The sequence below is a fragment of the Mastigoproctus giganteus genome, chromosome 3 (assembly GCF_048544385.1).
Source record: "Mastigoproctus giganteus isolate SK-2022 chromosome 3, ASM4854438v1, whole genome shotgun sequence".
Taxonomy (NCBI): Eukaryota; Metazoa; Arthropoda; class Arachnida; order Uropygi; family Thelyphonidae; genus Mastigoproctus; species Mastigoproctus giganteus.
The window spans coordinates 113,798,942-113,816,478 of NC_143577.1; the positions used below are offsets into that span (position 1 = coordinate 113,798,942).

Below are 17,537 nucleotides of genomic sequence, written 5' to 3' on the forward strand. Positions count from 1 at the left end.
GAATGGTTTTAAAAGTAAATTGAAGCTTTTGAAATCAACATTGGCCAATAATATTTTTACTTTTTTTCCTAATTGTAAAAAACAATTTGAAGAAATGAAGAATTTTGAGAGAACATCATTTTCAGCTCATATAAAGTGCATTGAAACAATCATGGAGGACTTGTGAGAATCGATTTGGCAATATTAAGGAAACTGAAGAAGATATTTCAGTTTTCATTCAACCATTGTCAGCAGTGAAAACAAGATCTGACCTCCAATTGGAATTGTGTGATTTGCAATCAGACCCTTTTTGTACTGGCAGAATCGAAAAAGAAGATTTTTTTAAAATTATTACCAAGAGAGTGTTATCCGAAATTGAGGGACTTTGGACTCAAGATATGCTCAATGCTCGGGAGCACATATCTTTACGAAAGCCCTTTTTCAACGATGAAAATCATAAAATCCAAATACAGATGTTCACTGACTGATAAATCACTTTCACATTTACTGCGATTGGCAACTACAAGCGTCGATATTGATATAGCTACGTTAGTAAATGAAAACAAACAACCACAGAGCTCTCATTAAAATGAAATAATAATTATAAACAATTGTATCTTGTTTACTGTTTCAATAAAAACTTTATAAGCAACATGACTTTCCTTTCTTACGAAATTTTAGAAGTGCTTGCTAAACGTAATGGTAGGACTGTCCAAATATTTTAATATCTCTACTGTATTTATTATTCTGAATGCAGCCCTCCCTCGGATTGATCTTTTTTTTTTTTTAATGTGGCCCTTGGATTACCTAAGGTTGGACAGCACTGGCCTAGGTGATGGGGCAACACTGTCTACCGTGATGTCCAGATTTTTTAATAGACCTTGGATATGAATACCGAATGAACGATTCACAGTCTCATGAGTGTTGTACAGATTTTCCCAGCATGGCTCAAAAATGGATGTCCACGTGGGATGGTCTGACAGGGATTTCAGCTTGACAGCATACTTTTATTTAACATTTCTTTAACTATGGTTTTTATCAATGTTAACTTAATTCTTAATTCTAGCTACGTTGTTCAGGATCTGTACGATTATAGTTTGTTTTTTATAATTTTACCTAGACCAGTGGTTCCTAACCTTTTTCTACTTACGTACCCCTTGTCAAATTTAACAACATTTTGTGTACCCCCATTATAAAATATCTTTATTTACTTATTTGTACAATATTTTAGTAATCTTAAACATTTAACAAGCATAAATAATGTATACAAATAAAATAAATAAAAAAGAAAATAGAAAAAATAAAACCAGAACTTTAATGTGAGCATTGTTGCTGTTTGTTCATTGTTAAAACGGTGAATTGGGGAACAGTCTTCAATAAAGAAGCACGCATATCATGTTCCACAAGAAGCCTATTTCGATTCTTCGTTTTTAATGGAACAATGTCGAAAATCCTGCTTTGCACATCTAAGTTGTCAAATGGAATTTAAAGATTCATGGCTCTTCTTACTAATGCAGGATAGGCTTCTTTTAAGGAAGACCAAAATTTTTCTAAACATGTAGAATTAAATTTTTGTTTTAGCAATTCTTTTGATCTTAAATCAATAAGGTCATCTTTAATTGATTCCTCACCCTTCCTTAATAATAAAAAGATTACAGATCCACGTTGCCATTGTTAATTCATCAGAACAAAAATAATCATCAAGAATTATCAATTTGAAGCTAGAATTATCAAAAGAGCTTTGAAGCTTTTATTACAAGATATATTGAATTTTACATATGTTTCCATATCAAGACCTGTGTACCCCCGAAAGACTTTCATGTACCCCAGGTTAAGAACCACTGACCTAGACTAATAAACTGATTATAATATACAAATAATATAATTACAGAAGCCAAGAATGCTTTTAATATTTATGAAGACTTACAAATAATGATATCACCAAAAAAAGCACATAAAAAGAATTACATTTTGAAGCAAAAAAGAATATGTTATGTACAAAAGAAATTACGGTAACAGGCTTCAAGATGGAAATTCCAGCTTCTCGTAGCATGTACTTAAAACAGGAAGATGCTGCCAAAGCTCTGCAGGATCAGCCAACACTGTAATAGGAATCTTAAAAAGAAATCAAAATTTAATTAATTAGGAATCTCATTCTATAGCAATAGAACAGACTCTTGATTATTCAGGTGAATTGCCATGTTATTGAAGATTAACCATGGTATCTATGGTCTAGGAAAGCCTAAGTTTAGGAAAGCATAAGTTGGATAACAAAAAAAAAAAAAAAAAAAAAAAAGTAAAGAAATACATGAAATCTGTTATAGTGTTGTTTAAATTTTTTAACATTCTTGTAGATAGGATCCTTGAATTTCTCAGAAATTAAATCAGAGAAATCAACTTTGCTTTCTGACTATTGGCTCGTGCTAGCATTTCAGTATTATTCAGTTTTATTACTGAATTATTCGTTAGGGATATCTTCAAGGTTGGCTGGATGTCTTCGAGCATTGTTGAGAACTAAAACAATGTTTTTGGGCAAGTTGTTTGCTGCACAAAATTAGAACATCTCTGAACAAAAGTATGAAGTGCACCATTCACTGAAAAGGGTGTGAGTCACCCATGCCTTCTTATTAGAGCACCAGAAAACAGGAAGTCAAGTCTTCACAATACTCTTCATAACATGTGAATTCTCTGAATGGTACACCAACATCAGCTTTAACTTAAAAGTGCCTAATGCATTACCACCCAGAAGTAATGTAAGCCGATCTTTTTCATCCTTAAAACCTGGGCAGACCTCTCTTCACAGGTTATGTATATCCTACCAGGAATCTTCTTCCAGCAGCCCCATTTCATGAACATTAAAGACCAAGTCTGGGGGTGTAGCAGCCTTCATCCATTATTTTTTACATTGTGAATTCTGGTCTGGTTTTTGAACTAGGAAAGCCAGCCCCTGCTAACTGAAAATGATTCAATCACTTCCGATTCTTCATTTATTTCAGTGAACAAGCTCCATAACTACTGACATAACCTTGACCATAACTACTGTATGTGTTACAGGAATGTTATTTTGGTTCATATCATCCATCCAAAGAACTAATAACTTCTCAATCTTCTCCATTATCTCACTCCTTGAATAAGTTGTTCTAGAAATGCTTACATTAATAATTCCTGTATGTGACTGCTTGACCTTCTCAGAATTATTCATTCATAATGGTCATAACAGTAGAAGGTGCTAAATTTAAGGTCTTGAACACCTCTGAATGCCATTCACCAGATTCCATACAACGAATAATTTCATTTCAATCGTTCGAGATTTGCAAATTTTTTTAACAGGTGCAGGCACAGATTCACCACTATGCTTAGAAGACATGGTTGCACAATTTATTTAAAATAATAAGCTACTAATGAACACAGAAAATTATTAAAATTTAAGGTACAGTTCACAACACATGCACACTGGTGGACGAGGAGAAAGCAACTGATGTTGACACTAGCAATGCCTAGGTGCCCACTTCCAGTGTTGCATTTACACTTGCATTTTCAAATTTTCTTTTTATGTTTTTTTTTTTTTTTTTTTTTTTCATTATTATTTTAAAAGGGTGTTAATGTGAAACAGCATAAAATGAAGTGTTGTAAAGCATCACTACCTGAATATGCATCATCCATAATGTTAAAATGGAAAACAGTTGTTCCATATAATAAAATTTCCATTAATAAACAAGAACAACAAAATGAGAAGCTACTCTGACAAGATGATAATCTTGAATTTACTTAGTAGTATTTATAAGGCAAATCTAGTGAAAAGGCAAATTTCTTCATTTTTAATTTTTAAAAAACTATATGTTTTTATTACGTTTTACATTGAATCTTCACATACTATAGTATATTACTAGCAATAAAAGTGCTAAAATTAAACATTTGAGTATTTTTTTCAAGATGTGCAGTTTATAACCTACTTTTATCAACAGCTTATAAAGAAAAGTATGTTCTTCCTATTATTCTTGATGAACATAACAAAAACATTAAATTCAGTAGTGCCAAGGAAACTTGAGTTGTAGTGTAGTGGATGGGATCTATCCAGTTATATTAAAACAGGCGGCAAAGGAAGTAAGCAAACCTTTAACCATAATTATGAGAGCATCCTTGGACTCATGGGAAGTTCCCTTGGACTGGAGATGTGCAAATGCATTTCCAGTTCACAAAGGGAGAATTCAAAGGGTGACATGAGTAATTATAGACCTGTTAGTTTGACTTCTGTTCCAAGAAAAATAATGGGGTCACTGGTTAAAGAAACATTGCAGGATCATCTAGGCAAGACTGCAGTAATAATTCTGACTGCAGATTCTTAATGCATGAAGAATCACTACTGTTTATCAGATCAAGAGTATTACTCCCTCTAGTTGCCTCCCGAACATGCTGGTGGTGTAGAAAACAATCATCCAATAAATTCCCAAAAGCCTTGCTAGTATGTGAGTGACCAACCCACAAATTGCAGTCAATATCTGGGAAATTAAAATCTCCATTATAAGACTCTGTGATTTACTGGCCCATTCTATTTCCCTGTACAGTTTCTTATTATACTCATCAAAGTTGTTAGGCCTATAAACACACTCCTACTCTCAATTTTGATCTCCCAATGCTTATGTCACACCAAACTGACTCGACACTGCACTGTCCAGCGATGTTGACGGGCTTCACTTCCTTGGATTTTATGTGTTTCTTAACTAATAGCATAACCCCTCCTATCCTTCCTGTCTCCACAAACTCCAGTTCTGCATTCCTTATATCTGTGTGACACCACGTCTCTGATATCCCAACAATATCTGCCTTTGATGTTCTGAGCAATACCTCATATTCATCAAATTTATTTACCAAACTCCTAGTATTGTTGTACATGCAAGTATACATGCACATGTTCCTATTCTTAGCTACCCTAACACAACCCATGTGTTTACTTGTACTGCAATGACTCCCAGCAGTCTCTGAAATACTCTGCATCTTGTTTTCCAGGCTGCTGCTCATTCCAATAGAAGCAGTGCAAGAATCACTTTCACCTCTACCAGTTGCTACTGTTAATCTATTAGTCCTTGTATCCCCCCAAGCTAGCAGTTTTCTGACCCACCTAACACAACACTGCCTCGATAGCATCAGCAAATATTCTTGCACCCTTTCTATTTAAGTGTATCCCATCCCTGTATAAGCAGTCTCTCCTGTTAACAAGTACAGACCAGGCTGAAAAAAATTCTACCCTTTGAGCTTTGTACAATCTTTCCAGGGCCGAAAATGGCAAAACTTATACAATCTAGGACCAACTATGGGCCAGATTGAAAACATAAATATGACTAGGACTCTAAATCTCGTCCAATTGAATGTTCACAGGGCAAGAGCTGTTGTAGATCAAATCAAACTCAAATTAGAAGAAAATAATACAGATATATCTTGTTACTCCAGGAGCCCTACACACATATCGACAGGGTTCAGGGATACCTAAGAGGCTATAAAATAATAGAATACACCTCAGGTGTCCCTTCTACAACAATAGTAGTTAAAAAATACTGACCTTACAGTCACAAAGGTGGATCGCTTCTGCTTACCAGTGGGAGTGTGCCCATATCACCAGTGCTATAGGACAGTTTTACATTATTTCATTATATTCCCGACCAGAGGAAGATATAAATCCAACTATTGAATCCTTACAAGTAGTCACAAACTTGCTACCTACAAATATCATAGTGTGTGCTGATGTGAACTGCCAAACAGCCTTATGGCATAGCCGTGTGGAAGACAGAGCAGGCACGCACAACGGCCAGATACTTTCGGACTATATAGCCACCTCACCCTTTCAAGTGCTAAACCAACCAAATAACCTCCCAACTGTTAGCAGTACCATGTGGGAGAGTGACATTGATGTTACTCTTGCCACCAATTCAATAGCTTATAAAATCACAGACTCGTGTGTCCAGCCAGCCTGGACCACATCAGATCACAGAGCCATTTCCTTCAAACTAAACAGGCAATTACAAACAACCCAACACTCCCTGTTGGATATCAAAAGATATAACCTTAAAAAGGCAAACTGGCAGATTTTTGCAGAACATACTGCAGCTGAACTGCAAAAACAGGAAAATGAGTGGTCTGGATCAGGTAACTGTAGCCCGCACGAGCACGCACTGACTGTGACAAACATTATAACAAAAACAGCAACCCTGTCTATCCCACAGAAAAAACTGAGGAAGCAGGCAGTTCCCTGGTGGTGCCCCAAACTGACTATACTCAGAAGTATGGTACACCAGGTGAGGAGACATAAATGGAACCCCAACCCTGAATTGGGCCAATTCTGTAAATAACATCCTAGACAGTATTATTCAGACTGAAACTGGGAATCATTCCCCCACCCAGCTAGACATTATAAAAGAAAACACTGAATATGATAATGCCAATATTGAACCTCTGTTTACTATACGAGACTCAGAAATAGCACTATCTAAAACCAAAAACAATAAACTCAAAATTGAGAATTTTTGAGAATCTCAAAATCAAAATTCTGAGATTCTCAAAAAATTAGTGGAAATAGCACCAGACAAATTAATAGCACTGGGGTGGATGGGATCTATCCAGTTATATTAAAGGAGGCAGCAAAGGAAGTAAGCAAACCCTTAGCCATAATTACGAGCGCCTTCCTTGGACTCAGGGGAAGTACCCATGGACTGGAGATGTGCAAATGTGACCCCAATTCACAAAGGAGGATCAAAGGGCGACACAAGTAATTATAGACCTGTTAGTTTAACTTCTGTTCCTGGAAAATTAATGGAGGCACTGGTTAAAGAAGCACTGCAGGATCATCTAGACAAGACTTCACTTATAGCTCAGACACAGAATGGTTTTGTTAAGGGGAAGTCTTGCCTGACCAATTTGATTGGATACTATGATGCAGTCACAAAAGAACTGGATGCAGGGAATAACTTTGATATTATATACTTGGATCTTAGAAAGGCTTTTGATACTGTTGCACATGGAAGACTGCTGCACAAATTGGAGCAGTGTGGCATTGGAGGCAAATTGCTGCTATGGATAAAGGGGTGGTTGAGGGGGAGAAGACAGAGAGTGGTAATCAATGGACACTGCTCATTGTGGACTAATGTTATTAGTGGAGTCCCTCAGGGTTCAGTATTGGGTCCATTATTGTTTTCTGTATTTATAAATGTTGATGATGGTATATCAAGCTTAATGTCCAAGTTTGCAGATGATACGAAGGTTGGCAGGGTTGTCAAGGACACTACTGACACTATGCTACTGCAACAGGATCTGGAAAGGTTGAGCAGATGGACTGAGAGGTGGCGAATGAAGTTTAACATTGACAAATGTAAAAACCCCAGAGCAACGTATCAACCCTGTGGTACTACACTGACAGTGGGAGAGAATGAAAGGGACCTGGGGGTGGTTGTGCAGGCAGATATGAAGTTTTCTGAGCAGTGCAGACGGGCTGCAAGAGTAGCTCATGGTGTATTGTCGATAATATATAGGAATTTTTCTAGCAGGGATAAGGAGGTGATTATTCCATTGTATAAGGCAATGGTCAGACCACACCTAGAGTACTGTATACAGGTCTGGAGGCCTCATTTCAAGAAGGATGTAGAGATGCTGGAACGAATACAGAGAAGGGCAACAAGATTAGTGAATGGAACAAAGGGGTGCTCTTATGTAGAAGGCTTAAGTTTTGCAAATGACAGTGTCTGGAGACTAGGCACCGGCGAGGTGATCTGATAGAGGTGTATAAAGCCTTGAATGGTTTGAGCATGCTCAATGCTGATGGGATTCTTCCTCTTGCTCAGAATAATCACCTGAGAGGGCATAAATTCAAATTCAGAAAAGACAGATGTAGGATAGATGTGAGGAAATTTGCCTTTAGCCAGCGGGTGGTTGGTTGGTTGGTGGAATAGACTTCCATCCCTTGTCGTGGAAGTTGATAGCCTAAATAAGTTTAAGGCTCAGCTGGACAGGTATTTCGAACAAACAGAGGGGTGATGTGGAAGTGGTTATTTTTTATTTATTTATTATTTGTTTTTTTTTTTTTTTTTACTGATCCCAAATCATATAAACCAATAGCTCTACTCCCTGTACTAGTGAAAATATATGAAAGACTAATATATAGCAGATTAGCTTAATATTACAGAGAAGTAGGTTTACATTCCAACAATCAGTATGGTTTTAAGCAGGGCAATTCTACGGAGGATGCCATGCACATCTACTGACAACAGTTAAAAACACAGAGGAGAAATATATGCTAGCAATCTTCATTGACTTTGCTGGGGCATTTGACTCACTCTGGTGGCCTAGTGTCCTTAGGAGACTCTGCCAGGCAAATGCCCCACAAAACCTCTATAAGGTAATAAACAGCTATCTTACAGAAGAAGTGTCTCAGTACGCACAAGGTTCCCAGAATTGACATGCCCTGTGAATAAAGGCTGCTCGCAGGGTCAATCCTTGGCCCTTTCTTCTGGAAAGGGCCAAGGATTGACCCTGACATCATCAATATCAAATGCTGCCCTCTTGCAGCTGCATGAGTGGGCCCAAATGCACATGCTCAAAATATTGCCTGAAAAAAAATAAACAAATACTTCTAAAAGGCAATTTGGACATAAGAAGGCGTCCACAAATCAAAATTAACACAACTGCTATAAAAGTGGTAACAGAACTAAAATATCTTGGAGTGGTCTTTGATTCAAAATTAACTTTTTACCCCCCATTTGATCTACTTGGCAAAGAAAGTGAGAAATTATACAGGTATGATTAGCAGGCTCAGTTGAGCAGACTGAGTACTCAAGAGAAAGACCCTGGCAATCATATACCATGCAATGTTCCTACCTGTTATCACCATGGAGTCTGTGCATGGTTCACCCGCTCGGCCATAGTAAGAAATAGGAACAAATTAGAATCGATACAAAGGACAATACTACTCACTATTACCAGAGCATGTCGCACAGTAAGCACACCTGCGCTACAGTTGCTGGCCGGAGCTCTCCCACTTTACCTGGAAGTAGCCAAGAGAGGCTTATATTATAGATTTAAAAAGGGCATACCCACAGAATTTCTGGGGATAGTTCTTGATACAACCAACACCTTCAATGCTGAAAGAAAAAGAATAGCCACAAAGCTCCATGAGCTATGGCAAACAAAGTGGGAGCAGGAAACCAGAGGTCTGGTTACCAAACAGTTTCTGCCACGGGTGTCAATGGTTAGCCCAAAGCCACTAAGTGGTATGCCCCTGGCTGCATTTATACTGACAGGTCACGGCTCCCTGAAGGCAAAACTAACCTCCTTAGGGCTGAATGATATTACTGAATGATATAACAGCACAGATTGGCCCTCTTCCCAAGGAAGAAGAACATATGTTCATTGTAGAAGAGGAAAATTATAAAGCCTTTAAATTTTTCACACAGAAAGTATTCAAAATGAGCAGAATGGTCCAAGAATGGCAATTCAGCCCTCCAGCAATTAAACAATAATCAATAGTTAAAATTGCCCAAGTTTCCCACCATGCCCGGACGACGACTTAAAAACTGTTAGGATAGTAGTATTCTGCACCCTGACAGAAATCTGACATGACAAAACTCCCCAGGACTGCCCTGCCATGTGTAGGAACCTGGGGCCCCACACCAAATTAGTAACCATGTAGGGGAGGGAGATGTACAGGCAGCCAGGGAAGCAGATTAGCTGAAAAAATCAGTAAGCTGGTAGCAATGGGATGCAATGTAGGCTGGACACTGAGTGAACTAGGAATTATGGTAAAAGGGAATAAATGGCAGTTTTGGTGAAAGAAAGAGTGACCTAGCATGAGGGAAGGAGAGAGCAAATGGGAATGAATTGAAGAGCAAATGTGGTTGGCCAAGATTGGAAATAACTTACATTACTTTATATACACTAACAAAAATTTACTAACCACACAAACACTGCATTCTCCCCTGGCCTGCAAAAAACATGCAGCTAGGCCTGCACCACAACTGAAGAATAACAGTAAGTTGAGGTGCCTAGAGAGTGCAGTGCAGAAAGCGAGTCGAATAAATGAAATGAAAGCTAGAAGAATGAATGAAAGTGTGTGTGTGAGAGAAAAAGAACACAAACCATAAATGCTACAATTAAATACACAATAACCCTAGTTTTAATTAGTATTTAAAATATATATATATATATATATATATATATATATATATTTTTTATGAAAAACCTCAAACACAAAAGGTATCAAAACCTATAGTACTTAGTACCGTGCATGGGTTGAAGGAGAAGTATGGGGGGGGGGATCCGGAAACTTTGCTCTAGAGACTAAACATGGGTTTTACCACTTCAAGCCTCAATAAGCAAAGTGGTGGTATTTCACCGGTTGATGAAAGTCATCTACCACCTACAGATATAAAAAAATGAATGCAATTAGAGTGAGAATGCAGATTATGAATAAAGTAAATGTGTGTCTCTCCCACCCCTTCACCTGGTGGGTTCCCTCTGCCAGCTAACATATCCCACTCCTAGAGCGGGATGAGCAGCTTGACCTTCTTACTGGATTTGACAGTACATGGACATGGCAACCATCACCGACAAAGACATACTGTGGCTTTGCTGCCGACACGCCATTTGGCGATCTGAAATGGGTACTCTAACCCAGTTCCCTTTAAAACCCCCATCCCCAGGCAGGAAGGGGAGGGAGGAGACAGAGACCTGTCTCCTCCCTCCCTGCCTCCCCCCATACTTCGCCTGGTGGAGCTCGTCTCCACTGACCTCTTTGGGGATGCCTACTCTTTCAACCCCTATTCTTCTGTTTTCCCCCAGTCTTCAATGTCCCCCTCTCTCACTAAACCGACTGAGTACAGCCCTTAACAATCCGCCAAATTCTAATCAACGTCTAAATTCTACCGCTTTCATGTAAATCTCTTTTGGCCAAATTCTAGTGTACACCCCCCTCCTTTTTTTTTTTTTAAATCTACTGGGTGCCTGACCTGCCTCCTTTCGGAAAAGTGTGGGCAATGGTGGGTCCCAATAGGGGACAACTAACACTATCTTTCATTTAGTTTATAGCCTCACGTCTAAATTTAATAACATCAAATTTATGATGGCTAGCCTCCACGTGACGAGGTATAGGCAACGTCGGGGCCCACTAGGGGCCTGGTGGCCAATAAGCCGGAAAAACAATGGGCACAACATATCACACTGCACAGACATGGCCCACACACTTTCAAGTCTCTGGCTTGACAGTGTACTGTCTTCAATACAGCGAACACACGCTGAGATGGGAGAAATCCCAGGAACATACCTCATACCTTATACAGACGAACATACCTTATACCTTAATACAATTGTAGTATAGATTTACTAAGAAGGGCTTACTACTAAGTCCTTCTTAGTAATATTAATAATCCTTCTTATATATGTCTTGACTTTATCTTTAACATACTTGAAATGTTGGAGAAAAGAGAGCCTGCAATCAAAGATTACGCCAAGGTTTTTAATGGAGCGGCCATTGTACTTAACAGTGGGTGGCCTTACTGGGTTTAATTTCCCTTTGAGGAGCATCTGTACTGTCTTGTGTGGGGAGATCTGTGGCTTATGCTGAGTAGTCCAGTCTTGGAGGTCTGTCATGATTGTACTGATCTGTTGTTCTATTTGGGCTCTGAAGTTTCCCTCTACCAGCATGGTAATTACACCCAAACACCACCTTCCTGCATATGCCAGGAAGGTGGTGTTTGGGTATTCTTTTCTCAGCCAGGTATCAAATACCACTGTCTAACACAGGTGCCCCAGGATGGACCCCTGTGGGCCGCCTCTGGTAACAGGCCTATGAATTTCCAGTTGGTTAGATCTGACAAGAAGTGTTCAGTCGGAGAAGTAGCTGGTAAACAGCAGATAAAGTGGGTTTGAGACTTCAGCCTCCCTGAGTCTCTCCAGGACACTCAGCCACCATAGTGTCAAAGGTCCTTTGAAATCAACAAGGAGGGCAAGCAGGTACTTCTTGGTGGTGCAGACAGCTAGAGCTGTCTGCATCTCCGCATTTTCAGCAGAGCGCCCTTTAGTGAACCCATACTGGTGACGGGATGAAAGATGTTTGTGATGGTCAGTACTCTATGTGCCATCAGTTTTTCAAGAATTCTGCCTAAAATTAGCAGCAAGGCAAGGTTGATACAAGTTTGGATCCAGCATAGGTTTGGTAGGGCTTTTGATCAGGATTTTGAGTAGTGCTTTCTTCCAGGTCTGAGGGAAGGACATGTGTTATAGAGATTTTCAAGAACAGAGGGAATTGCTGTCTACTTGTTTGAGGATTTCTACCTGAACTCCATCAATGCCAGGGCAATGTGAATTTTAAATTTTTAGCTCCATTAGTGACAGAAATAGAGGGGGGGGGGGACATGAAAATTACTCACATTTTCCTGCCTGGAACCGCCATTTTTAATTTTAAACCTACTTGTTGAGCTCTTTTGAACGGTGTATAATAAGCTATAGGTTGTCGACAAAATCCCCCCCCCCCCAACATTTCACAGACAAATTTTTTCAACAACAATCAATATGGCATTATGTTGACCCACATGACATACAAACCTATGCAAAATTTCAAGTCAATAGGTTGAGTGGTTCCAGAGATACAATGCTGTGACAGACGGACAGACAACCGAGTCACGTTATACGGGTCCTTCGTTAGACAACGGACCCTAAAAAAATAACATTCCAAATCTGTTCTAAATTTTACTAAACTTTTTGCCATGGCCACCTCAGTAGGTAATTTACATACTGCCTAAAGGTAATCTTCATGAGATTCAACCTTCTGTCACTCCCTAAGATTTTATAGTAATTCATTTCCCCTGGTCCTCTTCTGCCAGGGAGAATATACCTCTTTTGTACATTTTACAAAAACGATCCCCTTATATAACTCAATCAGAATCCTTCTATGTTTAGTTGTCAAGCTCTATAGACTACCTTCTAAGCCATTCTTCATATGGATGTAGTAGTAGTGGCATGTGATGCAAGAAAGCAAGTGTATGAGCTTATGCAGCATCAGCCTCAGCCAAAAAAAAAAAAAATAAATAAAAATAAAAAATTACACTATTCCCTCCAAATGCCTGTCCAGTTCCTCCATAAATTAATTTAACCTATCAACTTCCACGACAGATGGAAGTTTGTTACAGCAATTAACCACCTGCTGGCTAAAGGCAAATTTCCGCACATCTATTCTACACCTGTCTTTTCTTAATTTGAATTTATGCCCCCTTAGGTTCGTAATCTGAACAAGTGGAAGGATCCCATCAGAATTCAGCATGCTCAACCCATTCAAGGCCTTATACACCTCAATCAGATCACCGTGCAGATGCCTAGTCTCCAGCCACTGCAATTTGCAGAACTTAAGCCTCCCTTGGTAAGAGTGTCCCTTCATTCCCCTCACCAATCTTGTTGCCCTTCTCTGTACACGTTCAAGCAATTCTACATCCTTCCTAAAATCAGGCCTCCAGACCTGTACGCAGTACTCAAGGCGTGGCCTGACCATTGCCTTCTACAGAGGGACAATAACCTCCTTTTCCCTGCTAGCAAAATTCCTATATATCATTGACAAAACCCCCATGACCTGCCCTGGCAGCCTGTCAGCATTGCTCAGAAAACTTCATATCTGACTGCACAATTACTCCCAGGTCTTTTTCATTTTCTACCACCTTAAGTGTAGTACCACACAGTTGGTACGTTTCTCTGGGGTTAATTCTACCCATATGCAGTACTTTGCTTTTGTCAAGGTTAAACTTCAGTTGCCACTTCTTAGCCCATCTCCTCAAATTATCTAGATCCTGTTGCAGTAGCACACTGCCATTACTGTAATTAACAACCCTGCCAACCTTTGTATCATCTGCAAACTTCGACACTAAGCCTGATATTCCTTCATCAATATCATTGATAAATATACAAAACAACAGAGGACCCAAAACCGAACCCTGTGGGACGCCACTCATAACATTAGTCCACGAAGAGGAGCACCCATTAATTACCACCCTCTGTCTTCTCCCACTCAACCATCCTTTTATCCATTGTAGCAACTTACCCTTAATACCATTCTGCTCCAATTCGTAAAATAGTCTTCCCTGTGCAACAGTGTCAAAAGCTTTCCTGAAATCCAAATATATGATATCAAAATTATTTTTTGCATCCAGTTCCTTTGTAACCACATCATAATATCCTATCAAATTTATCAGACAAGACTTTCCCTTAACAAACCCATTCTGTGTCTGAATTATTGCTGCAGTCTTGTCTAGATGATTCTGCAATGCATCTTTAACCAGTGATTCCATTATTTTACCCGGAACAGAAGTTAAACTAACTGGTCTGTAATTACTCATGTCACCCTTCAATCCCCCTTTGTGAATTGGGTATACATTTGCACATCTCCAGTCCATGGGGACCTAGGATGCTCTCATAATTATGGCTAAGGGTTTGCTTAGTTGCTTTGCCACCTCCTTTAATATAACTGGATAGATCCCATCCACCCCAGGTGCCTTTCTTATGTTTAACTTCAACAATTTCTCCTCCACTTTTCTCTCAGTTATTACAAAATCATTAAGCATCCTGCTACAATTTATTTGATAACCTTCTGCCATTTTCAAACCTTAATAACTCATGTGTGAATATAGATGCAAAATACTCATTCAGTTTGTTTGCTATCTGAGCAGGATCATCAACAGTCGAACCATCGATATCAAGTGGACCAATCATATTCATCCCCTTCCTTTTAGAGTTTATATAAGTAAAGAAATCCTTGCTGTTTTTCTTAGCATCTTTTGCCAAAGATTTCTCGTAATCTGCCTTCGCCTGCCTAACCTCCTTTGTGACCTCATTACAGACTAGCTTATATCTGCCATAGGCTTCTGAGTCACTCGATAATTTATATGCATCCCATGCATTTTTCTTCTCTGTCACGAGTCTCATTAGTTCATTTGATAACCATTTAGGCCTAAACATTGAACAATATTTCTTAATAGGTATGAAACTTTTAGTAGCATCCACGATTAATTCCTTGAATGCTTCCCACTTAGAATTTACTGTTGGTAACATTGTCAGTTGATCCCACTGTACAGAATTTAAAAACTGTCTGAGACCACTGTACTCACCTTTACGGAAGCAAAAACCCTTTCCTTTACCCCTGATGGTAATTATATCTTTAAATAAATCCCACAACAGTACACTGTGATCACTGCCACCTAGTGGTTCCTTTATCTGCAAATTCTTAATACACGAATGATCACTGCTGATAACCAGATCAAGAGTATTACCCTCTCTGGTTGCCTCTCAAACATGCTGCTGCAGAAAACAATCATCAAATAAATCCAAAAAAGTCTTACTAGTGTGTGAGTGACCAACACACAAGTTACAGTGAATATCTGGGAAGTTAAAATCCCCCATTATTCTGATTGACTAGCCCACTATTTCTCTGTACAATTGTTCATTGTACTCATTCGAGTCATTAGGCCTATAACACACTCCTACTCTTATTTTTGTTTTCACAGTGCTAAATGTTGCATCAAATTGACTCAACAGTGCACTGTTCATCTATATCAAATGGATGCACTTCTTTTGATTTTATGTTTTTCTTAATTAACAGCATAACACCTCCTCCCTTCCTATCCTGTCTATCTTTTCTGTACACATTGTACTCCCCAAATTCCAGTTCTGCATTCCTTATATCTGTGTGACACCACGTCTCTGCTATCCCAACAATATCCGCCTTTGATGTCTTGACCAGCACTTCAAATTCATCAAATTTATTTATTATACTTCTAGCATTGGTATACATGCAGGTATACATGCACCTATTCTTATTCTTAGTTACCCTAACATATCCCATTTACCAAGGTACCTCCATAGCCGAGTGGTCAGGAGCAGGAGTGCAGTAGCACACGCTCTTTGAGTAGCCCAGGGTTCAAACCCCTGACTGCTGAATATGGTCTATCTGCCAACCCGCACTGGACCAGCGTGGCAGATTATGGTCCATTTCCGTCAGCATGAATTGTTGAGGAGCCTTCCATCCTGCAGTGGGTTGATAATGGCTTCACTTTACCTTAATCCCATATACCCACCTGTTTCATGTTGACCAATCTGGTTGCCCTTCTTGGAACCCTCTCTAGAAACTGTTTATCCCCCACCCTCACATTATTTCGGCACAATTACATCCCTTTGTCTATTTGCAAAGGTTCTATAAATAAGTTTTTGAAACTTACTTTTGCCCTTGAAACAATCGGAATTGGGAGCTTATCATGTACTCAAAGTATCTTGTTACCAGTCAAATTATGCACCCCACAATTCAGTTCCCAAAAACAGAATAGCCAAGTGCATACTGCTCTAGTTGAACAAGATTCAGTTCTATTGGGAGCAGTGGTGTATTCGGGCTGGAACGCACCGGAATGATGTTCCGGTACTTTTTTCTAAATGTTTGTTGTTTATTAAACCACCATTAGAACTATGGAATCCAAATTTTTATGTCCAAACTTGGTTGCAGTCTCATTGTTTTGCTGTTCACCAACAAACAAAAAAGGGAGGCAGTCACACAAGAATATGTAATCGAGTTTTTGTTTTCATTTTTTTCTTTTCTGATTTTAATTTTTTGTCTTTGTTTTTTACTTTTGAAATTTTTATTTAATAGTTATAAATAAATACTGAACAAATATTCTAATCTGAGTTATTTATGTTTGCGAATGAAAAAAGCATACATAACTATTTGTAGTGACAAATGGGCCTGGAGTACTGGGGTCCATAGTTTAACAGATATTTATTTAAAGTATACCCAGTAAAATAAAATAAAATAAAATATTTCCAGAAGCTTTCGGAACTCGTGTCCCTTTCTCAACTGACAGAATTTTTAAATACATTACAAGCAAACTGTGGCACGTTACTCATTCGTCATTGTTGTAGCACGGACGTGTGCTGCCTTGCGCCAGTGATCATCCATCAATAAAACGGTTGTCTCCAGGATTGGATGTATACGCATGCCTTTCTGGCGATTTAATGCCTTAGGGTTGTTCATTATGTTTAGTGACTCTAGCCATAGGCGGTGGCGAAAGTGTCGCGCGTGGTCCACTATCTCAAAGTCGCGCTTGGGGTCAAGATCGTGGTTGGTAGCCCAAAAATGTTCTGCAAGCGCGGACTGGTCAGTTTCGGCAAGCCGGATTGCTCTGTCGTGTTCCGTGAGGCGATCCTGGAGACGTCTCGATGTCTCACCTACGTAGCAACTGTTACAGGCCCTACAGGTGATACGGTACACTACATTGCTGCGTAAGACAGGTGTGACAGGGGTCTTCACACTGGAGACAAGTGAACGTAGGTTCCTACCTGGTAATTGTACACATTTTATGTTGTAACTTCTCAGGATCTTCGAGATACGTCCTGACACTCCTGGATAATACGGAATGTAGGCGGATGATATGCCGACTTGCTTCGGAGGTCTTGGGTTGGAAGTAAGTTCTTGTGCCTGTAACAAGCATCTGTTTAGTACATGGGATGGATAACCGCATCTGGTTAAGTCCGCCTTCACACGGGAGATCTCG

At 39.2% G+C, this 17,537-nt stretch overlaps 1 protein-coding gene across 6 annotated transcripts in view; it reads right to left on the minus strand.

Annotated features, from left to right (window-relative positions):
- Window positions 1-1,988: 1,988 nt before the first annotated feature.
- The window catches only part of LOC150088229 (TIP41-like protein), a 299,210-nt gene continuing 283,661 nt past the window's right edge, over window positions 1,989-17,537 (minus strand). For 5 of the 6 annotated variants that reach the window (XM_090370642.1, XM_090370645.1, XM_090370640.1 and 2 more), the window contains one exon: window positions 1,989-2,094. In XM_090370642.1, coding sequence (XP_090226768.1) covers window positions 2,002-2,094 — 93 coding nt within the window. In that variant the 3' untranslated portion in view covers window positions 1,989-2,001. The remainder of the gene's footprint in view (window positions 2,095-17,537) is intronic. The other variant, XM_090370641.1, reaches the window with a different exon arrangement.